At 37.1% G+C, this 24,673-nt stretch overlaps 1 protein-coding gene across 22 annotated transcripts in view; it reads left to right on the forward strand.

The window, feature by feature from the left end:
• Positions 1-22,175, forward strand: part of CADPS2 (calcium dependent secretion activator 2) — a 539,668-nt gene extending 517,493 nt beyond the window's left edge. For 21 of the 22 annotated variants that reach the window (XM_036862864.1, XM_036862867.1, XM_036862870.1 and 18 more), the window contains 2 exons: positions 15,583-15,687; positions 21,213-22,175. In XM_036862864.1, the coding sequence (XP_036718759.1) occupies positions 15,583-15,687; positions 21,213-21,386 (279 nt within the window). In that variant the 3' untranslated portion in view covers positions 21,387-22,175. The remainder of the gene's footprint in view (positions 1-15,582; positions 15,688-21,212) is intronic. The other variant, XM_036862874.1, reaches the window with a different exon arrangement.
• The last annotated feature ends 2,498 nt before the right edge of the window (positions 22,176-24,673 follow it).

Here is a 24,673-nt window from a genome sequence, read left to right on the forward strand (position 1 = left end):
CTAGTTCCTGATATTTGTGGCTAAATACCTTAGGGTTCTGTTTAAATAATTGTACCAGGGACTAAGGTCAAAAAAATGACCATTGCCCTGGATTTGCGTCCATTGTTTTGGGGATGCACCTGCAAAGGAGAATGGTACCTTCTACTGTTGTCCATGTGCAGCACCCCACCCAGCCATACACCATGACTCTGCTTCCTGAGCATCCTTCACCTTTATGATTATTGTTCTAGCCCCTATGGAGGTTTTTTTATTTCTTCAGTGTGTTAAAGAGGGGGATGACTAAAATCTGTATTATCTGAAAGACCATAGGTAGGATAATCTTAGACGTTTACATCAAATCTTGAAATATTAAAACTAAAAGTATCATTTGAAGATCAAAACAGTTAATATTAGGATAAATATCAAGACATTCTGCTTTACTCCATAAGTGGTTAAACTTATAAAACACTTTCTTCTTAAAACAGAAATACTTTCAAAAAAGTGTAAGTGAATGATGGCAGATCCCCTGTTTAATGGAAGGTACTAAGTTTGATTAAGGTACATCCCTAATCTTTTCAAAGTGTCAAAATAATTATAATAGCCTTACCTGTCACCGCTGCTATTCTCAAGGCACCTCCATGTACCAGGAAATGTGCTAGATACTTGACCTATATCATTTCTAACCTTCTGGGTAGATGCCATCACCCCCATTTTAGCCTTATTTTCAGGTTAAGGAATCTCCCACCTAGAGACAATAAAGGACTTGTTAAGTGCTAAATCGGACTTTGAAATTGTGTCTCTCTAGTTTCAAAGTCCATGTTATGTCTACCATACTTCAGACTTACAAAATTTGAAGTGGTAACACAGTGTTTATAGGAAGAGGGCTAGACCAGGAACCCAGAAACCTCAGTTCCAGCCACAGTTCTGCCATTAACTGGATGAGTGAGCTTCAAGAAGTTATGTCACCTGTTTGAGACTCAGTATAGGTAGTACATATAAACTGAAGAAGCTAGTCTAGAACTCCAGATGGTTTCTGAAATCCCTTCCAGATTATAAACCAACAAATTAAATTAGTTTTAATTTTAGCAGTGGCGCCAAAAGTTACTGGGTTGGTTGCATGCTGAGTCTTGCACCCCGGAGTAGCAATCAATTCTTAAGTTTTTTTGTGATGGCCAGGTGAAAGCAATAAGCAGTAGCAATTACAGTAGATAAGTAGAAAATAGATTCTATATAAAGACTGTCATTTGACATTCTGTACAGCTACCACCATGGTTCTGAACCCTACATTTAGAAAAATGGTTGGAACTCATATATTCTGTATTCATGTTAAGTCTTTCTGAGTGACCAGAATATCTTAAACAGAGGCTGTCTTTGCCTATCAAGTGGTCATTGGTGGTACACAAGCTGTTTAAAATCTATATGTTAATATAAATAGTCCCTGCGTTGCACAACATATTCTTGTAGCTTATATTGTACAACATGGGGAATATAGCCAATATTTTATAACTATAAGTGGAGTATAACCTTTAAATATTGTGAATCACTATATTGTATATCTGTAACTTATATAATATTGTATAGCAACTATACTTAAATTTAAAAAAAGAAAAAATTATACACATTTATTACCATTATGTTTTGAATTTAGCCAAAGGAAAAAAATATACATGTTAAATCTACTTTTTCAATTAAAAAAAAAATGTGTCTTATCTGGGTAAGAGAAATCTCAAGGAAGTTCTGTAGCAGAAGAGAATATGGATTCACCAAAAGAAGGTGTTCTGCTTTGCAGGCCTCCTCCCTTACCCCAGTGTATAAAACATCATTGTCAGTAGCTGTTTAAAAAATTTTATCAAATCAAAACCATCTACAACTTGTCTGATCCCAATATAAAAGCATGGCAATGATTTTCTAATTCTTAAGTTCCATTTTTAATGCCTACTGTGATGTTTCTTCCCACGCTCTCAAGTTTCAGCAAACACAGTGAGAGCCCCAAGTGCCCATGGGTCAGGAGAGAGGCTGGGCAACTTCCCTGAGAGCTTTGGATCTCTGGGTTGGAAAGTGGTGTTGTTTCAGAAATCAAAACTGACACCACGGTAATCGCCACGAGAGCATCCTCTGTGGTCACTTCCTAATGTCCAAGAATATTACAGTGCTGAGGCCCGTAGGGGTCGACTGAAGTGCATTCTGCTGTCCAGGAGAGACACTCAACCTACCTACCTCTCTAAACCTTTGTGCATTTATAGGGCATTGCCCGTCTTGTGTCCCTTTGAAACAATTTCGATTTAGCTCTCGTGTTGCTGAAGACACATCAGGGTGCAGTATTTAATTGGTAAATCATGCAGATTAAACATTCTCTTGTGTTATAAACTGATTAAATATCTAATTGTTGAGGAGTTTCATCTCAATGAGATTTTTTTTTAAATCGTGTTGTGATGTCTTCTAAAATTAAAAGTAATTCTTTAAATGATAATTAATCAGTGATACTCATCTGAATAGTGTTTTATGAAGGATTAATTTCTTAGGACTTTCCTTGAAAAGAATCCTTTTCAGTAAAGAAACTCTAAATTAAACATTTTAAGTAAAATCGACCTAAACTATGTCAGTGAGTTCAGTAGCCATTTTAAGATATGGTAAGAAAAAAAAATGAAACTATTGCAAGTGAATATGCTTTTCAAAATAAAACTAATTTTGCACTTCTATGCTCTTGTTTGTCTCTGGACTCCCAAATAAGAAAAAGGGGGGAAATGCTCAGAATTTTTGAGTTTACCGTTTCACACCAATGCCCAAATTTTTGATTTGAGAATTTATTCATCCTCAGTAAGATTGACACTACTATTCTTAACTTATTTAAAAATTAAATTTACCATGTTGGTTTCCCAAGAATACATGACATCAATAGGACATGGGTAAGAATGGCTGCTAGATAGTAGGATATATTTAGAACTGACAATCTACTTTTTCAGTCATATTCCTTGGATGAATTTCTTTGTGTATGTCATCAACCTCATTATTAGAAACGCAGTCTGGAACCCATTAAGATCCGTTAAGAAGACTTCTTTGCCTTCTTGCATTTCTTATCATTCCATGATATTCTAGATATATTCTCTTATATGTGAATGTCAATTTAAAAATAGCACTTTTCATCTTTTCAATGATCTTTCACTTTCAAATGACGAACAAGTTGTTATATACCTGCCTAAATTAGTATAGATTCCCGTTACAGAGTATTTCCTTTTTGGTTTTGTCCCTATGTAAAAAGAAGTCAAATATAAAGCATTAACTTTGGCACATTATGCCCAATCATGATTTCCCTATCAACACTCAAAATTAAATGTTACCATCACTCTCATGTCATTCCATTATTTTCCTTTTCCATCACTAGAAAAGATGGATGATAGAAGCTCAGTGATGTACTTGAGACTATTTGAGATCATTTATTTCTACCCACTGTTAGATTGTGTACCCTGGGCCACACCGTGCACTAAAGGTAGATAAGAAGTTTAACTATCTGTTTCTTACTTGTGTTATAGGACCAGCATCTCACATCTCCTACATTTGAACAATGTCTTATTTAGCTGCTTTAACACATTGTTTTCCAGGTGGTGTTTTTTATTTTCATTATATATATTCCTGCTTTGTTTTACCCACAGTATACGGACTCCCATTGAAGTTGTTTGACGTCTTTTAAGACAGTTGTAGTCAGACTTGTTCTGTATATGGTCATGTCTGCCTTAATAAATGCCATACAGAGCTTGCTCCTTAGCTGTTTTCTTTTTTCCCCCTCAAAGTTTGTTTCTCTTCAAAACCTCTGCTCTCAAATTACAGCTGTCTCGTTCATTTTGGTTAATAATCCTTATTTTCATGTTATCATTTGTAGGTGTAAGGATTTATGAAAGGATCTACTTTTGATGTATGGTGTGTGCCAAAATACCTTTGGCAAGTCCAGACACGGCTCTGCGGCCAAAGGCCCTCATTTGAATCTAAGCTGTTGGTGAATTAAGACCTGAGAAACTTGAGATATGCGTGCCTAATTGCCTAAAAGAAACTCAACAAGAAAATGTATTGTAGCTTGTTGATCTTATTTCTTTAATAATTCAAAAGGATCTCCCAGAAATATGTGGACTTCTTCCTTAGATTCTTGAAATGTGATCACGGGACGCAATTGTCATTTGGCACTTGCCCAGAAATACACGTCTTTGCGTGAGGCACCTGGACATATGTGGCAGGTCTGGTAGAATCAGCTAATTAACAACACAGGCTTAAACAGGCACCTCATCTGGCAGTGCAGTTAGTTGCCTGATGGTGCTCAGCAGGATCGGGTAGTGCTTTTTATTTTTCTATCCTAATGGTCTGCTGCCCACCTAATTTTGCCTTATTGTCAGTCACTACTTACCGCAGCTTGGGGCCCTCCCAGGAGGCTAAATTATTATCAAAGGATTAGGGAGATGTAGCCTTGCAGCTCTGACATTTCTGATTACTTGTCTACGCCCGAACACTAATTAGCTGTGACTAATTAAGAAAAATGTTCCTGCCATAGAAAACCATTTAAAAGAACTGAGAAGTAGAAAAGCAATTCAAAAGCTGAGCAGTGCTCAGATTTGCTGATGCTCTTTAGATTTCCACCAGAGCCTTAACTCACCTTTAATTGTGCTCAGAATTTTAAAAAAAACAAAAAACAAAAAAAACTCACGTGTGAACTGATCTGAGGGTTTTGTTTGAATAGGAAAAAAAAAAATTGTGGTTGATCACCTAAAATCTCTTAGCAATGGTAAAACTCTCTCTGATGAATGGAAAATGTCAAAACTTGCATTTTCATCGAGAAATTTTTCTTAACACCGAACGCATAAATATGCATTTGCTTTCATTCACCCAAGCCGGTAACAGTGACTTAATAGTCATGGAAGAAATTAGAATATTCTCCCTCCTGATTTTATCGAAGATAGTTGAAATAATTACAAGCAACATGTTGAGCATTTCAAAAGTTATTTAGTATTGATTTCATGCTGCCTTCACATATAATAGGGTCTGAAAACTCTGACTTCTCCACACAGAGCCTGGCTTTTCCTCGGTGGTTTGCATGCTTGCACTGCATCTGGCAACCAGTGACTTATTAATGAAAATACCCAGGACTCCCCTGAGACCAGCATCTCTTTCAGTTGACCAGTGTGATGTTTTCATGGAAATGATAGCTACCGTTCTTCTCTTCAAACCTAACTCCATAAGCAAATGACACATGGCTTTAAAGCCATTTTCTGTGGTAGCCTTTTGAACTCCTCCTCTGTCAGACACTCCCTCTGCAAGCTTTCCATGCAGCCCCATCTACATGGTCAGCGCCATTCACAAGTGGGCACAGCAGTGGCAGCCAGATTGCCACTATTGACTACGTCCAACCAAAAAAAAAATAAAAATAAAAATCCATGTAAGGAAACGACTATTGTAGTAAACCAACATCATTGTGGCAAAACCATGTGTTTATTGAATGCATTGAAAGGAAGCTCTATAAAAGAACAATTTTCACAGGTACTTATAAATACCTAAACTCCAGAGAGCCCTCAATTTCTTGATCGCAGCCCAGCCCTAATTAAGAGACCATCTAAATTTTGCTCTCTTAATATGGGCAAAATGTTTTGTTTGAAATGAAGCAAGTTCTAACCCCTATGTCACCAAAATTCTTCATGCTGTTTTTTAAACCCATTTCCCTTTTTCCTCTCAGTGGAGAACAAAAAGCAGGTAGCCAGCATCTCTAGGGAATAATCCTTCCTATATATAAAGACTGTTATTAAGGCGCCTGTCATACTTGTCTACTCCAGGATAAATAATCCCTATTTACTAAACTTCTCTTCATAGGCCCCTTTTCTAGCCCTTTAATCATCTTTGTGGCTGTCCTTTGAAACTTCTCAAAATGTTCTCGGTCATGCTTAGGGTTTAGAGTCAGGAATAGGATGCAGTATTTGAATGTGGCTGAACAAGATTTTTTTCAAGGCATATTCCTATTTATGCATTCTCATGGATAACTTTCCCATACTTTTGCTCTACTGATCCTTATAAATTTGGTCCCATATACTCCCCATATTTCTTGTTGACTTTCCTCTTACTGCCTATATTATACAGATAAAAATGTATATGTTTATTGATGTAGGATGGTCATTCATTTGACGTTTTGGATGCATAAGATCTAGAAAACAAATCCAATTCATCCTTCAAATAGGATGTGCAAGGAATGGTGGTGAATGTTGGGATTAAAAGGTTAGGCATTGGGACTTCCCTGATGGTCCAGTGGTTAAGACTCTGCACTTCCACTGCAGGGGGCACTGGTTCAATCCCTAGTTGGGAAACTAAGATCCCACATGCTGTGCAGCCAAAAAAAGAAAAAAAAAGGTTAGGCATTAGTTTTCTCCCACATAGTTGGGTATCTCTGTCACAATGACTCGGTAGGATTTTAATTAAAATAGGAAATCAAAACCCCTCTTATTATTTATTCATACAACCAGTATTTATTTTCTAGAGGCCACACACTGCTAGAGGCTGAGAACACAATGTTAGATAAGATACACCAAGTTCCTGCCCTAAGGGAGCTTACATTCTTCCGGCCAAGTGGGTCTTCTGAAAAAGTTGTTAATTTCTACATTAAAATGTTTCATATTTTCATCTATTGAATAGACATTAATAGATTTTTTCCAAATGCATGTACTATGGAGAATTAAAATTTAGTACCCTTTCAAAATAGATGATAGCGATTATCTAAATATGACGTTTATTTATTTCTCTCTGTTGCAAGTGGATGATTGGAAACTTGCCAGAATGTAGGGCCAATGCAAGGGTTGTACCTAGCTCTAGTGCCTGCAGTATCAAATGCCGTGACAGTACAACAAGGGCACGCTCTCCCCCTCTACCCTTCATGGGTTCTTTGCTCAAAAGCCGGGCTTATACCAGCTCCCAGGAGAGCTCTCATGTTGCCTCAGACTCAAGTCAATAGTGCCACACCAATGATGTTTCTCCCCTTTTTTTTTTAACACCTCTCACAAAACCAACAAGCATTGAAAGCACCCAGGACATGTCACTTCTTGGCGTAAATGCACAGGCAGCGCTGCCATCCCTACACCAGAGATGCCCCACAGCCTCAGATACCCCCCCAGGAATAGCTACCAACACCCCTGAGCATATGCTGGAGGGGCAGCTCACTGCATGCGTGACAGACTCTTAAGGGCCAATCCAGGAGCTGAGCACATCAACCTCTGAGCACATAATGTTATTGTATCTTTGTGTATAAGAGTATATATGTGGACACTCATATATGTACATAGACATGGGGGTTTGTTAGTTTACAGTACTTTCTCCTTTACTTAATTCATCACTTAAAACGAAATTAGACTGTCACATTTTCAGTTCTATGTTAAATTTCTTTAGCCAGATGCAGTTGTTTACTTTTTGATGATGTCTACAACTTTAGCATGCATTAAATTATTTTGCTATTAATGAAACATGTAATTCAAGTCAACAGTTCCTCTGGCTCTGATATTCTTTTATCTTTTTTTCTGTTGAAAAGCTGCCCTGCCACTATTATATACGTAACAGTTTATATTTCCAAATATTTAAAAGCATTCAGTCCTTCAACAGATATGTAATGCATGTCATGTGCCAGACGTTCTGCTAAGGGCTGAAGATATCAATAAAAAGACTTGGTTTCTGCCTTATGGATGCTCACAGCCTGGTGAGGCAGACATAGGGCACATTGTGCAGTATTTTTATAGACACCTGTACAGAGTTCTAGGAGCAGGAAATACAGGAGCATCTAAGTCTACCTGGTAAGAGATAGTGTTGGCTTCATAGCAGAAATGATAGTTGAACTGAGTCTTAAAGGTCAACGTGAATCTGGCCAATGAAACGTACATGGGAATAAAAGTCCAGACAGAGGGATTGGCATGCCCAAAAACCATAGATATAGAGAAACCCAACATCTAGCAGATCAACAGGTCATTCAGGTCCTGTGGGAGTGCACCATGAGTCAGAGACCGGAAGGTAGCTATTTATCCCAGTACTTACAACACTCTGGAAAAGGGACTTCGGAATAATTGTTCCCTATTTTTTATGAGGAAACTGAAGCAGAAAGACTTGCTAACCATTAATTCTCAGACCTAGGTTTTATCTCAAACTTGTACCATTTAATAGTCTAATTTATTTTTATCCAGATCCTACATTATTGATTTAAATGCAATATCGACCAGACTTTTATATATAGTACTTAAGATGAGTCATTCAACCAGATGAACAGGTCATATGCCCAAATAAATCATTCATAGTCTATGTCTGCACCCCGAACTGGTGCACACACCATTATAACTGGGTTGACCACTGAGTTCAACCAAACCATGATTAGTCAAAAGATTAGCCAAACCAGTATGCGTTCCATCATTTGTCAATAAGTAGGCGAAAGGGGGAACAACTGATGATCTGAAGTTTTCCACTTGTAATCACTAATCTTTTTAAGCACCAAGGAAAGAACCACAGAATAAATTTACAAAGGCACTTGCCTACTTGATGATAATGAATATGAAGAATAGTATTGATTTAATGTTCTTTGTCTAGTGTGAGAATAGGTAGGCTAGTTTAATAATATTACTTTCAGGATATTTTGGAAGGAAGGAAATTTGGGGTTAATGAAATAGTAGTGAGTGGAAAAGAGCTTTGCAAAACCCCCAATTTGTGGAACTTACCCTGTTATGTAACTTATCCTATTTTATACCTGAAGAGGATTGAATGCATCTTGGAAGTGTCTTGGTTATTATATTCATGCATTTTTTAAAAGAAAAGGAATGGGGAAAAAAAAGTACTGAACTTCAGAGCAGGAAAGATTTTTCAGCATTCAACAAGCATTTATTAGGTACCTACTATATGCCAAACCTCCCATGTTAGTACTTTTTACATTTTCCCTTTCTTAACAGACATCATGGTGCTCATGAACTCTCCTTTGCAGACTTCCCTCATAGAGATAAGAAATGAAAAATCTCCCTGAATGTGAGTTTATTGAATATGGAGGGAAAAAGACATGAATCAAGTTATTCTTTGTTCTGTATTTAAAAAAAGAAGATGAGGAAAACTGCACATATAGATCGAGTCCCCTCATGAATGAACTAAGTATCTTCTTTCCACATTGCTTTGTTTTGTTTGCAGTGAAAAAAAATTCTTCCCAGTATTCCTAAGCATTAGGGTATATGGCACTTTAAAACAACTTAAGAAGGAAACACATGGGAAATGCATAGCACAAGAACCATTTGGTTGGTTACCCTAACAGAGTGTGGTTCTTCCAAAAACTGATTACGTTATGTAATTACATTATCAGGTGTACAAATACCTTTGGAAATGCAGATTACAGTAACTTGCAAGAAAATATGATGGACTTCTTTGAAACAACAAGCATCTCCTGTATTACTTCACAATCCTGTGTTATGATAACTATCAGGAACCACCAGGAATGGTAGAGTCGTTTTCTTAGTTGTTTGCTACAAGCATCAAACTACTCTTAAAAAATCAGAGACTTCATTGATGGAACAGACTGTTTCATAGAAGGAAATGGAATAACCTAGTCGTCATGAGCACGGACTCTGGAGCATAGATATAAGATGAATCTTAACCTTGCCACTTATATAAACTTAAGTAAATTGCTTAATCTAAACTCAGTTTTCTACCTACGTGAGCTCAGTTCCATGCAAAATAGGAATAATAACCACGTCATCAAGGTTGTTTAAGAATCAATGAAAATTAACTGATGCACTTGAACTTCCCATGGAGGATTTTTTAAAACAGCAGATGCCTTTATAATCAGAGTATTATTATTATATAATATAATATAATATATTGGATATAACTGTTGGTATAAAATCATAAGAATACTTCACAGTTCTTAATAAGTTTCATTTATTCCTCATTATACTTTATTGTTTCATGTTTTATAATATGTCCGTACTTCATTTAAAGGCCAAAATGAATCAATTTAAAACAAAAATAACAGGTAATAGAAACTTCTGGAATCCTAGGCTTGAATATTTGGATGAAAAAAGCTATATTTAAGTAGCATTAAAAAAAAACAATTTGGCTTTTCCCTTCTTTTAGGAGAATCACAAGCTATATTGCTTCTAATCATGCTCCTTCCTTTGACAGTCAAATCTAATCTCATAGTATTTCTGGAGAGCATAAAAATCTTATTTTAAAGCTAGTTCATATAATCTGTCCTTCATATCACAGATGAGAAAACTGAGGCATAGAGAAAGCAAGTGAACAGCCTCAGTCAAGCAATAGTCGCATCACAGGGGTCGGCACTGCGGCCCTGCAGCTTCTGTGTCGATGTTATTCTCTGCTGTGTTCACGGCCAGCCCTCAGCCTCCATGTCCAGATGCAAGTCTCTGTTTCCCTCTTCCTGCGTGCCCTCTGGGGCTAGCTGGTTGATAGATGTAGGTTGGTTGAACACTTCCTGTATTCTTAACCTAATAGACTGGGTTTCAGTTTTCCTTAAATATAGCCTTTAATCCTATTCCAAGCCAACACAAAATTCACACTTAAACTTTCAAAATGCTTGGTGTTTGGAGCGTCTGTTTTGTGGAAACCGAATATAATCATTTCAGTGGGTTACCTTGAATAGAGGGTGGAAATGTTGGTATTATTATATCAATGTACTGTTAATAATAGATCTGCATTTTAATATGCCTAGAAATGGGAAGTGACCACGGATTATTATATTAAACAGATGTACTATTGAACAAAAGGAACACTCCATGTATAAGAAACATTTCTATTTACTTTTTAATGTACTGGTGAAACTGTAGGGCATTAACATTTCTAAATAATTTGTTGCCCTCTAAAGCCACGAATGAATCCTAAAGGATGCTTTATATTTATCAAGCTTTTCAAAACTATTATTCTTTTAATCCAATTCAACTTAACATTTAAAAAGGCACATATTTCCTAAGATGAGATTTTTCTAGATGGTATTTCATTCAACACGGTGACTTGACTCTGGTAAAACTATCACTTCTCTTGAAATAAATGAAGAAATGCACACATACTGTGGGAAACGTAGCCATTTCATATCTGGGGGCACTAAAAAGTGTTGGTTTTGTTTTTTTTGTGTTTTTTTTTTCCTCGTTGTTCACCCATTGAGACGAGCCTAGCTGGAGAAGAATGAAAATATATCAGCTAGTTAGTACCAAGTTCATAATCAATAAAAAGCTGAACACTTAAAGCAGAAATATATCACAGATTTGTTCCCCAGCAAAGCAACTATTTTTACCCTGCCAATCATCATCAGAAGCCACATTCTGACAGAAATCATTTGCTTGAAGCCCGCAATATATGAACCCTATGTGGTCCTGTGATTCAAGATTTAGGAATATCAGCCCCAGAAGGTCTGAAAGACATTGTGCATTAGTATGTATTGAGACCTCATTCCAGGTGGCAAGCAGCTGGACTTTTTAAAAAAAATAAACTATCCAAAATAAAGGCGAAGCGCCTGTTTCCAGGCAATGAGTGTTATATTTAACTGAATCCTCCTCAAAATGTTATAAATTAGGCAGCAAAGGGAGCCGTGCATATTTAATATATTTGTTTTGTATTTCCACTAGTCAACAGAATAATGAAATTCCTTAACTACTTCTCTTAACTGGCATGAAGAAAGCACGGTAATGTTGCTAAATCTCTTTCACCAGCACTGCCGAGAAACAACTTAATCCTTGTTAGAAAATTGCCGAGTCTGGGCCTGACAAGAGCTCATGCTTGTTCCATTGTTAGTGCTCCCAGGCCCCGAGAGCAGAGCCTTTACAGCTGCGTGGATCCCGCCGGCTCAGCGGCACTATTTAGGAGAGGAGGTTTTGTCAATTTCTATTGACAATGGAGAGAGTTTTTCAGGGCCTGTAGCAGTGCCGACACAGTTGGGGGATCAATGCCAGCCATTCAGAATGCACCCTCTTTCAATTGCTTTCGTTGTTAATTCAAGACTAAGGGTCCACTGTAGGGGGTTCAGGGTGTTTAAGAAAGCTGATGAACTGTTTAAGAAAGCTGATGAACTGCAAAAGCGTTATAGCCCTGGTGTGGCAATTTCCATATCATGCAACTCCTGGCACTGAGGGAGCTGTGTCCTTGTTGACCCTCTTGTTATTAAAAATGCACAAGTGCTGCGCTTCTCAATATTTCAACACTCTTTCATTGTCAATAACCACCTTCTGAGCCCTTCAGCTTGTTGCTTGCTCTAAAGATCTTCTTAGATTGGGTTTGAAAACTTCACCTTAAACACTAGATTAGACTGAATGTCTGTTTCCTTCCCCGTGCTCCTGTTGATTTGTTGAACCTTCCAGGGCTGGAAAGCAAGTAGCAGCTTGATGGGGAGACGGGCTGCTAATATGATTTACCAGTCTACAGTCATGCACAATAAGTGTGAATAAATACAGGGGTCTCACAGAGTCAACCCTAGCCTTTCCTTTTCTTTTCTTTTTGCTTTAAAAGAGATATCTCAAGAAAATGAAGTGAGTAAGGCATGCCCTTACAGGAGTTGAATGAACCACAAAAAAGAAAAAAAAAAAACATATATTTTGTTAAAGTGGTAGGCTGCTGGCATGGATTGATGGAGAGAAAAAGTGTAGAATATACACTAACTGCTTTATTCTTAAGTAGACCAAGCAGGGAATAAAGCAGTAGTGCCATACCCACGACTTGAGTGCAAGCTCCAGCGCCCCTTCGTTGTCATCCCCTGAAAGGAAAAGTGAATAGTCAAACAAGTTGCTTTATAAAATTAACTTTTCCAAAATGAAAGCACATTTTCTAACAGTCACACTTCACTGCACATTCACCCCTTTCACATTTTTTTTTCTTTGCTTTGGAGGGTGGTTTGGTTTGCTTTGGTTTGGTGGGGTGGGGGGAATGACGCTAACTTACCTTTGACTTTTTTCTCAAGATGAAAAAAATGGAATCTATGGTCCTCCACCCAGAAGAAAAACATATCCATTCCAGCACCAGAAATAGGAAAATGCTAGTGATTTCTGTTTGGTGGTTTTGTCTGTTTGGTGTGTGTGTGTGTGTGTGTGTGTGTGTGTGTGTCACCATATATAAGAAAGAAGCAGTCCTAGTAAGGTTTTTTGTTTGTTAGCTTATTCTTCATAGCAACATAAACTCTAAGCTAAGCTATTGATTTCTCTTCATCATTTGCTTGATTTAGCTGAAATTCTTCAAAATGCTTTGACTTTGGAACCAAAAAGTATGCATGATTAGCAGATGGAATAATTTTTCTTATAGAATGTTCCTTGTAGAATAATTTGTTTGCCTTTAAAGTAAGATAATGATGAAGTAGCTTAAGCACTTTATTAACATTAGTTCTTTTTCTCTGTTTCTATAGTTAACTTTAGATCATTTTATTCCCAAATTATTCTTCTTTAAAATTATAATTTTGGCATTGTGTTAAAGAAGTTATATTAATAATAAATTTCTGTGTTATGTTAGATGTCCTTTCAATTATCACTTAATCATAAGTATCACTCATATGTAATGGAAAAATGAAATTACATTAGTTTTAAATTACCTAAGGATTTTTTAAGAACGTAAGATGCATATGGAGTAATTTTAAGAAAGTATTTTCATTTACCTCAGATTCATGCAACTTCCCATATATATAGTAACTTTACAGTCTAACAGCCCGATTAACTTGTATGTTATAAACTTTGTACAATGTATCGTATTTTGTCCCCCAAACTAAAAAAAAAATTATTCCTTGAAGAAGCACTATAATTTAAGAGTCATAACCATTATGACTACATTTTAGTTTTCAAGTTACTTGGAGGGTGGGCTGGGAGTGAGGGTGTTAATTCAGTATACTCATATTCAATAGAACCAATACCTATGAGTGTTTACCTGCATTAAAATAGAACTCAAGTAGTTGAGGCTATAACTTGAAATAAGGAAGTATAGAATTTAAATATCAGATACTAATCTATTAAGATTTACTATGTCAGCTGAAGTACTGAATTTTTTAGCAGTTTATTTTTTAAGAATTTAGGAGTATCTCATTTTATAAAACTTATTTCTGATACTTTTACATGTCCTGAAAATTAGGAAAGTAATCATTAGGAAAAAGCAAAACTGGGTACATGAATAATATTTTTTTTAAACAACCATAGCCCATCTCACATTTTAAAAACTTGAATGTTCATTCATCCATTCAGTATCACAGTATTCAGTAAATCAGTTATTCATTTTCATTAGCTTATCTCATTTTATGCATGTATGTCCAGTATGCCAACAAATTAATAGAAATAAGTCTGATGAAATGTTAAACTAATTCATTTTTATATTATGCTTAAACTACCATTCCTTATACTAAATTTTATTAGAACAATGTTAGTAAATACAAGTCCAGCTGAATTTCAGACTTACTTGAATTACTTGAGATTTCTTTTAGAAATTTGTATTTACTGCTTTATTATGGAAGAAAAATATCTTTTAAGATTTTTTTCTGTGTTTGAACACCTAAGAACATATGCACATACATATGTGATCTGTAGTGTCACTGTGTGTACACAAGCAAGGCACAAAATACCTTCTCTTTCAAAAACTCTTTTGTCATTTCCTAAATGCTGCGTGGACATTGATATTTCTCACAGTTATCTGAATGAGTAGCATTATTACATTATTTTCTTACAGTATTACCTAAACCTGGCTCTGGCTTGTAAGTACTGAATCCCTTAAAATGCCATCACTAACGGCAGATTGCCCCTTTTTGAAAATAGGAACAAAATTTCTTCTTTTACTATACTCACAGGCATTATATAGGAGCAGGAAAGTACATTAGAGAAGAATTTCAATTTTCCCACCAAGAAAGTTGTAATAAACGGAGAGAAGATATGAACCTTCCAAAAGCACTTGCAAAATGAAACAGATTGTTTTCTTTTATAATTTGGTCAACTGACATCTGTTTTTGTGATTCTTATAAGACACAAGAATTTCATCCTGATAATGTTCCTTCCTAAGATCTGAAATCTGTATTTTAGGTGGTTTTAGACCATCTTGGCAAATACTTAACAACCGATAGTAGATAAAGGTGTGACTGGGGATTAGAGGTTAGTAAGCTGTGGATGTTTTTTGCCATCCCTCCTTTAAAATGCTATTTCTGGGTATTGCCTACGTGCATGATGGCATCTACTCTGATTTTTACATAACGTACAGGCTAATGGGAAATTTCCCTTTGAAAATAATTTACCTGTTTTTTTCCTGCTGCTTGGCAGTCCATTCAGTTCCATAACATGTATTTAGTACCCATTGTTACCTACAAATTACAAAGCAGGCCGCTAGGCTGCAAATGCAAAAACAGTTTCCCATGAATATGTTACAGCTAAAAGACTGTAATGTTAATTCGTGTAAAGAACAGCCTAGGTCAACTTAGCAGATTTTCTAGCAAAACATACAATTCTGTTAACAGGAAATTATAGCATTATTGACTTCAAGTGCTGATCTATGGTCATTTCAGAGTGTTTCATTACCCCCTCATTACCGAATCTGTTAAATGAATACTGCAGAGGTTGTTTTCTTTTCTGTTTTCCTCCCCCCCGCCCCCATCCTTCTTTCCAGCAATGGTACAGCAGTTCCATGAAAGTCATTTGTGTGTGGTTGGCTGATAGATTAGACCTTCAGCTTCATATTTACCAACTGAAGACACTAATCAAGATTGTGAAGGTAAACAAAATGTGTTTAGATGTGAATTGCCCAGCAAGCTATAAAGGATAATGGCAAGATATTGACATATAAGAAAATCGTATTTCATATACCTGAGTGGATGTAAGTACTTTAAAAACATCACTTTCAGCAATGGTGTGCTGCTGTTTATTCCATTTTCAGTTAGATTGCTAAATAAACATAAATTTATCATTTTTGCATTAATAACTTAAAAGTATTTTGTTATCAAGTAATCATATTTGAAGATAATATATACATAAAGCCCCTAGCACATTTACCTGAATGTAGTAGGTCCACAATAATTTTGTATTAATTGTCTTAGGTATAGAAATGTTTTCTCCTAATATATTTCCTTCATATTTATTAATATATTATTATGAGGGCTTTTGAATTATATTTGCCCCTAGGATAAGGAGAGTCTCCTTTATTTTGTTATATCCTGATATGAAAGTAAAACATTGTCACTGCCTGAATTCTTTTGGAAGCATGCCCCTTCTTATATGTAAGAGCTGATCAGTATGAGTGTCGGGGACCATCCATAACCACTAACAGATGTTATATCAGTTCAGTGAGGCTATTTTGACTTCTGCTTTTCAAGAGAAAATGTAATCACGTGCATGTTATATTGAGTGAGTAGGAGCTTTAAAGTAATATATTATTCAACATGATTTTTCACACCTTACAAATTCCAGTGGAAATACAAAATTGACCACAGGTATAACTTTTTCTTAAAATTGAGACAAATTCTACATTATGGCAAAAAACATAACTCTAAGCTCTTGTGAATCAGCTGTTCCTTTAAATAAGTGACTTTTACTTCCATTCTAGTACCATTTATCAAATGGTATATGTATACCATTTATGTATTTATATATATGTGTGTATGCCTATATATGTGTATATGTATATTTACAAGTACACATATATGTATATGTGTGTATTTGTGGGTATGTGTGTATATGTACTCACACACACATACACAGTGGTTCTCACAATGTCATTCCTGATATAACATTATCAGCATCACCTGGGAACTTGTTAGACATGCAAATTCTTCGGCTCCACACCAGACTCACTAAGTCAGAGCGTCTGAGAGTGGGGCCTGGCCATCTGTACATGAACAAGCTCCCCAGAGGATTCTGATAGAGATGAAGGTTGAGAAGAACCACTGTGTCACATCATTAAAAGTTTTATCCACATTAAAATATTTTCCACCATTCTCTTAGTTCCTGCAGTCTCATTAGAATATGAATTCTTTTGTGCCACAGACACATAGGTTATAGAAAGATCCACCAAGAGGAAAGTTCTGTTCTAAAGTCAGAAATTGGCAAATCTACTGGAACATAGAACCAGACCTATAATGTCACAGTAATAACAATCATGATTAGTCATAAATAACAAGTAAAATTAGTCACCCACTAATTTTAACACACTAAAACATTACATTTCAATCGACAGACTACCTTTGATCTAGAACACTTTTCACCAGGTGTTATTTATTTTACAAAGAAACTGAAAACACATTATGATACGTTCATGTTTGCTTTAGTTCCTCCGTGGTTTCTTCCTTGTTTCTATAAATGTCACTTGGAGAGCTTTCAACTGAAGTTTGTTTTTTGTAAAAGAGAATCAGAATAATCTGTGTTTACCTTCTAAATATGTGTACATGTTAAGATTGCAGTCTATACTGTGACTGATATTGGGATTAGCTTGTTCCCCTTAGGATCAGCGATATTTTCAAGCTAATGTCTACTGTGTTCAGGATGTCAGAAATTACATACTCGGCTGATTGGTATTAGCTGATAGATTGGTAAGCTCTTTCTTTGTTTTTAGAATAAGAATCTCCATTTTTTATTAGCCCATCATCTGTTTATTTCAAAGTTATTCCTCTTCTCGTATTCACAGTCATAACAGTTCAAGCACCAGTGACTATTTTAGCAGAAAAAATGATTAATAATTTTGTTAATTATAGGGTGACATTTCCATTGTATTCTAAGCCAGTCAGTTTATCTTATTTTAATATAGTCTTCATTATGGCTACCAACAGTCAAGACTGATAAATAGGAAATTAAATTTCATGTATATGTTTGACTTTCCATGTTTTGTTTGTCGCAAGCAGGTCCTCAAACTCAGCCAATACTTTCTTGAGCTGGTACATTTAATCAACTCATAGGGCTTTACTTAATAATTAAAAGTGATTATTTTCACGATGAAAATTAGGATGAATTAATTTCAGTGTTCTGATTGGTTTTTTTCTACTTTGAATATAAACAGACTTTAACCAATTTCATACATAGATTCGTCACTCTTCAGAGCCTATATGGCTATGCTTATAATGTTCATTTTCCAGTGAATTTAAGCAGCTATTAACCAGCACATGTATAGAATTGCGCAGGCCCCGAGTAGGCTTTCCTTCCATCCACATCACTTAGACTGGACCTGCCTGTCACAGCAGAGTAGCGCATTCTACCCGGGAGCCGAGCCGAGAGCCACTGGACCCCGGCAGCCTAGTCCTTCGAAGCATTGTCATTCTTCTGTGCCCACGGAGACCCAGGTGCCATCAAGATGGATATGATAGCCAACTTTGCCCCACAAAGACACTCAGACGCCAGTTGGTTCATTGACATTACTCACTAAGAAGAGACAAATTGCAGTAAGATTTTCACACAAGATTTAGGACTAAGAAATTAACAAAGTTTAAACATCAGGATGGTTTATTTGGGGAAGGGAAAAATAGAATCCTCAAATAATCAAAATGACTGCTGGATTTCTGTTCTCCCTAGAGGCCGTTTGACATTTAAAAGCGGTTGACATAAATGAGCTGCCTCTTTTACTAGGAGAAAAGACGACAAGTGAGCAGCACCCTGCGGCAGGCACTTGTCTTAAGTAAGAGCCCAGCAGACCTTCTTGGCAGCCACAGAGGATCTCTAAGTGTCAGTAACATGTTATGAATTCTAAAAAGAGAGAAAGAGAGAGATCGCAAGGGTACCTGCCCTGCAGTGCCCCTAACTGCTTATCGCTTACTAATAAAGTAAGGAAGCAGAGTCTTAAGTTTATACAAATTAGAAAGCCTTTAAGGCTGCAAATCCACAATACAACTCTGTCCTGGCCAACTTACTGATACTTAAGCTGAGTCTAAGGAAAGTCATTCCAATAAAATAAGAAAGTGGGACTCACAAACTTGGTATATAATTGTCAGTGGAACACTAATACTTTATTTCAGATGTATTATCTGTAGATGAATATTTTGTGCTTGATATATTTTTAACCTAACTGTCAGAGTGTTAGAGGCTTGAACAGAAACCTCTATGGTAGTAATACCATGCATACTAGTTACCAGATTTTTCCAGACAAAATTTACCTTACAGAGTTACTTCATGGGTTCTGATGCAAGTTACCATATGTTTTGGTGTGAAAGTATCACCTTAGTAATAATAAGCTTTAATGGTTTAGAAAGAGAATATGAGGATGGTGGGATTTATGTGTCTTAATACAAAATATTAAAATTAAATTAAAAGGACTACCCTGGTGACACAGTGGTTAAGAATCCGCCTGCCAGTGCATGGGACACGGGTTCAAGCCCTGGTCCGGGAAGATCTCACATGCCGCGGAGCAACTAAGCCCATGTGCCACAACTACTGAGCCCACGTGCCACAACTACAGAAGCCTGTGTGCCTAGAGCCTGTGCTCCACAACGAGAGAAGCCACCACAACGAGAAGCCCGTACACTGCAACAAAGAGTAGCCCCCGTTCACCGTAACTAGAGAAAGCCCACACGTAGCACCAAGACCCAACGCAGCCATAAATAGATAAATAAATAAATAAATAATCAAATTTAAATAGTTTGGGTCATTTAAGAAAAAAAACACTAAATATTTCTTGCTGTTGAGATACTGACCTCAGATACAGTATAGTGTTCCTCACCATTCAGTTTATTTTTTGGACATGAGGTGGACTTTATTTATGCATTTTATTTATAACAAGTGAATATCACTTCTGAAACTTGAATGGTACCATAAGGCATAAGTCAGATGATATAAGACAGGAAGATAAAATGTGAAAACACCAATGGCACCACTACCTTGTAATGGTTCTGTTCCTTCCCAGAAGTCTGTTTGTAGACCAGGTGTGTATATCCAGGGGATTAAGATGCCATCCATCAGCACTTCCTACCTCAGGTGAATAAGCACCTTCAGCTGAGCTGTTTGAATATTATATTTTCCTTCTAACTGTGTTGAGTGAAATCAGGCATCCCTTAATGTTAATTTTCAGCTATTGGAGTTGTAATTTTGGGCTGGGAAGTACAACATTCCTTTTTTTATTAGACTTTTTTCATCTGTTAAGTGCAAACCCCCAAAAAAGTGACTGTTAGCAATCATTTAGAACAAAAAAGCAGCACATTGATATGTATTGATACTTTGGGCCAGTCCATTGACATCTGGCTGTTTAGTATTCTAAATCTAACATAGGACAGTTAAAAAAAAAAATCTTTAAAGATGTTTAGCATTTTAATGGCCTTAGAAGTACCTCTACAGAATGAGCTATCTTCATTTGTGCTTTGTTTCCCCATTGAACTAACTCTAGACTTTTTCTACAACTTTAAAAATCAATAATAAAATACCAGCCTTGTTTAGTCATCAAAAACTCATGTGTGAAGAAAGTCTCACTTCAGGAGAAAAATAAAATAAGGAAAGTTTTATAGGTTACATATCTTAAGAGCCACAGAAATCAGAGTTTTGTTGTTATTCTTGTTGTTTTTAAGAATCACTATATAAACAATAACATGATATTTGCTCTATTTTTGACACATAATACACCAAATAATAATTTACTGTTTCACACCAAAAAAAGTAAATATGATTTATTAGCCCATCAATGGAAGTTTAACGCCAGAATTTAACACTTCACATTCCAAGGCAATTTCAGAAGGGCAAAATTCATACAGACATTTAGGTGTACACAAATTTTTACCCAGTGTGCATATAAATAAACTTTATAATTCACAAACGCTGAAAATGCAAACTTGTTTTAGTGTTAATAGGATTAATCCTCTTCCCTCCGCACACCTCCCCCAAAAACCTAATGCATTTTATAAAATGCAACGTATTTTTCAGTACTAAAATAAAGGCTCCTCAATTGAAAAACTAAGAATTCCTTCATATTGAAAATGTACATAAGTACATATCATTTTACCTTTGTTACAGGTTATTCAAATAGTAAATTCTGTGCAGTTAGTAATATTTGGGGGAAAAAAAGCTCATTTGTCATCTGACAGTCACAACATTTTGATCTACTCAGTGATTCTAGTTTGAATAGCACTATCAAAAGTCTCTCATTTCATTTGCTCCCCAGAACCTACACCAACAGGATGACTGGCCTGGGCAGCTACAATCCGAATCCATTAGTGAATTGTCCAAGATCATTTCTGAAATGCCAACTGAGTATATATACATTTAGACATACACAAATACATCCAGACATATAATCCGTAAGGGATCTAAGCAAATTCTCTCTCCTTCCTCTAGAAAACCTATAGGGACTTCCGATTGCAGGGTGTGTTGGAAGTCACCCTGAACAGTAAGACCTATGACACCCTGCACAGACGTTTAACAGTAGAGGAGGCTACAGCTTCTGTTTCGGAAGGAGGAGGACTTCAGGGCATCACGATGAAAGACAGTGATGAAGAAGAAGAAGGCTAATAAAATGCAGCTCTGCAGAAGGAAGGAGGACCTTGACATTCTTTATTTTGTACCTGTCCTTGTAATGACATTGATTGTTTGGACCAAATATAAATGCTTGTATTTCACTCTACATTTTAAAAAGTTAACCTGAAGCAGAGTTAAAAGAGAAAATGCCAAGTATTTTTTTGAAGAAGATCAGCCTTTTTTGTGTAGCTTGATCTAAAATGATCTTTGGCACTGTGATTGGAACATGAACTTTTTTTTTTTTTAAAGAAGATTCGACTTTTTTTTCTGTAATTACATCAAAGTCATGTCGCTTGTGTGAAGTGAAATATGTATTTCTCATGATACAACATTGTGAGAATAAGCCACTTTTCATCATTGTGCTGGCTCTATTGTACGTACCCTTGTTAAAATGGTGTGTACTTGACAGTTTATCATTTACGTGCAAGGTTTGTTTCCTAGTTAATTTATCATTGTTGTGATGTGTGTTAAAACTTTAACCTTGGTTCTTAGTACTCTGAATTGGTCTTCCTGGGCTTAAAGGATCGCCAAACCCAAATATAGACTAGATTATCCAATGGGCTTGTGTCTTGTTCCATTCTGAACATTTTTTCCTTCAAGTATAAAAAATCCCAAAGTGTGGGGTAGTAAGTGTGCTGTCGTCAAAATACCATATTCTCCTACTACTAAGTGTAACAGCTTGCAGGCAATAAAAGTCCACTTGGTCCTAACCACTTACGTACTTATTAGACTTGTATAAATTAAATACAGTAAAATATGTTTGCAGTATTATAACCATCTCAACAATTTGACTCTGTGTTATTATTGTGTTTGTTTACAGTCAAATGAGTAAAAGATATTAACACTACTTTCCATCTAGTAGGCACTCACACTTGTTAAAAGAACTAGTTAAATATGAGAGCATATTTCCATAGCAAAGCTGATGTTGACTACATACTCATAGATTGTGTATTATTAGTTAACATTAGCAATTAGTGTTAATAATGAGTAATACTAGAAATGCTAGTAATGTTAACTAGCAATTGACATATTAACAGTTTTTCTTCCCCCAAAGTATTTTCTGGCTACAATTTTAAATTGTAATTTATCTTTGAATTTTAAGTCTTGTATTTTTTTCAAAAATATGCCAGCATTCATTCATAAGTAGTTTTTAAATGAAGTGAGTTAATGCAGAATAAGTGAAGGTACCCCTGAATTTGTGTAAACATAAGTTCTGAAGCTTTGGAAGTGAAACAACTTCTTGGCCCTCCAAATTTATTCTGGTGCCTGACCTAGACTAGCCCACAAAAACCTATTTAATCCACAGTTATTATATAATATTGTTTGGGCTCAATTCTGGGTCCTAGGGGTAAGAGACCCTGTGCTACAAGATAAACATGAATGGAAATTTCTTCTCCTTTCCTGGATTAGAGACCCACTCTACCAGCTCAGTATTGTTGAAAGACAGTTTGTCTTGGAATGCTTGTCCTTCCCTTTCTTCTCCACCCTCATGCCAATACTATCCTTTCTCAAGCCCTCAGGTGTCTAGTCAGGCTACCCTCAAATCCCCAATGGTACCCTCCCCAAGCGGGCTCTACACGGCTCAAATTGCTCTCTGCTTGGAACTTACCCACCCTTCTTTTCCTTTATACCGAATGTCTATTTCTTTGATACAGCTTATCTCAGAGTAACTGGCCCATCTTGTCCTAAGGTATGAATAACTGATTAGCCATATATAACCCTTAGCCATCTATATATATATATTTTTTAAAGGAAATATCTAGCTGATAGAATTTGGAAATAAAGGGGAAAGTGTGTGTTACAGGGGAAAGTACTTGGGGCCAGCCGGGTCTCCCTGCTGACCTGACCTATTTAACCTGCCCACTGGCCCTCTTTGCTGGTCAGCCTCTTGTAGCTTCTCTCCAGATTTGGGTATTCTCTGCTGCTTGCCTTGGACACCCAGATTTCTAAAACCTTCCACCCCCACTCCAGCCTCCACTGGCTTGCAGGGAGAGGACAGTAGCAATCAAGGGCAGGTAGTGGAGATGCTCACAGCTTTTTTAGGACGGTGTGGACTAACCTTTGAGCCACAGAGGGGTGTATGCAGAGAAATTTATAAAGTCACCCTGAAAAAGAATGAAAAGTTAGTTTGGGGCTTTTGCCCAGAAATGCTCTTCAACATAACTGCAGATTGCTTGAAATGACTTCATAATTGTTCATCGGTATGTATAGCTGTGAGAGTGAATGCCCAAGCATCTGTCTATTAAAGGACACCAAGTGTTCTTTAAAAAACAACAAAAAAACAAAAACTTTTTAAAAAGAATGTAATTGAAAACCTAACAAATGTACAATTTTTGAAAGGAAAATCATTTTTAACTTCAAAGAAATAGCTCTACTCTCCTAAACGGTCTTGGGGAAGGGGAAAGACAAAAAAAAAAAAAAAAAATTCATTCTTTGGCCAGTTTGGTGAATGTTGCAGGAGAAAATAACTAATACAGTCTAATGTCCAGCCGGAATCAGTTTGTTAAAGAACACACCTAGAGGGAAAGTTTCTCCAAGCTCTTGTTGGAGAAAAATAATAATAATGCCTTTTTCCCGGAGAGGGAAAGAACCACACTGAGCTTAACGTAAACCTCCCAGCTCCAGCTGTGGGTCGTTCTTGTATTCACGGATTTTTCCACTTGAATTCCCCTTAGTTCTTGTTCATTGTCCCTCGCTCTGGAGAAAGGATTTCCTGCTACTTTTGCAGTAAGCGCCCATGTAAAGTGTCTCGGGGCTCCCCCCGCGCCCACAGGGTCACAGCCGGCCTGGTCCCGCGGCGATCGTGGGTGAGGGGGTCCGTGAGCTCCGGGAAGCTGCCCTTGGTGGGAAAGCGGCCCCTCCGCCGTCGCCATTCCTGGACCGCGAAACCCCTCCCCGCTGCCGCGCGGCGGCCTCCCGAGAGGGGCGCGCCCCGAGCCACCCCGCGAAAGCCCGGGGTCTTCCGAGCCCCTCCCGCCACGCCTTTGATAGAAGGACAGATGGAAGAAATTATAGCAAGAGCTCGATCGCTTTCATTTCTTACTCCCAGCACAGAAAATGGAAATTTCCCGGTCCGGGTCCCTAAAGGGAGGTGACAAATCGATGTTCCCCGAGAGTTGCTCACGCGCCGCTGGCGGGGCAGCTACGCGGCCGGAGAGCGACCGAGTCGGGCCCCGCGCGCTCCGCGCTCGCCCTTCACCGCAACCCCGGCCCCGCCCGCAGCCCTCCACCCGTCCCAGCCCCGCGGGGTTTGTGCGGAATTCCGGGGCCTGGTTTGGGGG

The sequence above is a fragment of the Balaenoptera musculus genome, chromosome 9 (assembly GCF_009873245.2).
Source record: "Balaenoptera musculus isolate JJ_BM4_2016_0621 chromosome 9, mBalMus1.pri.v3, whole genome shotgun sequence".
NCBI classification, from domain to species: Eukaryota; Metazoa; Chordata; class Mammalia; order Artiodactyla; family Balaenopteridae; genus Balaenoptera; species Balaenoptera musculus.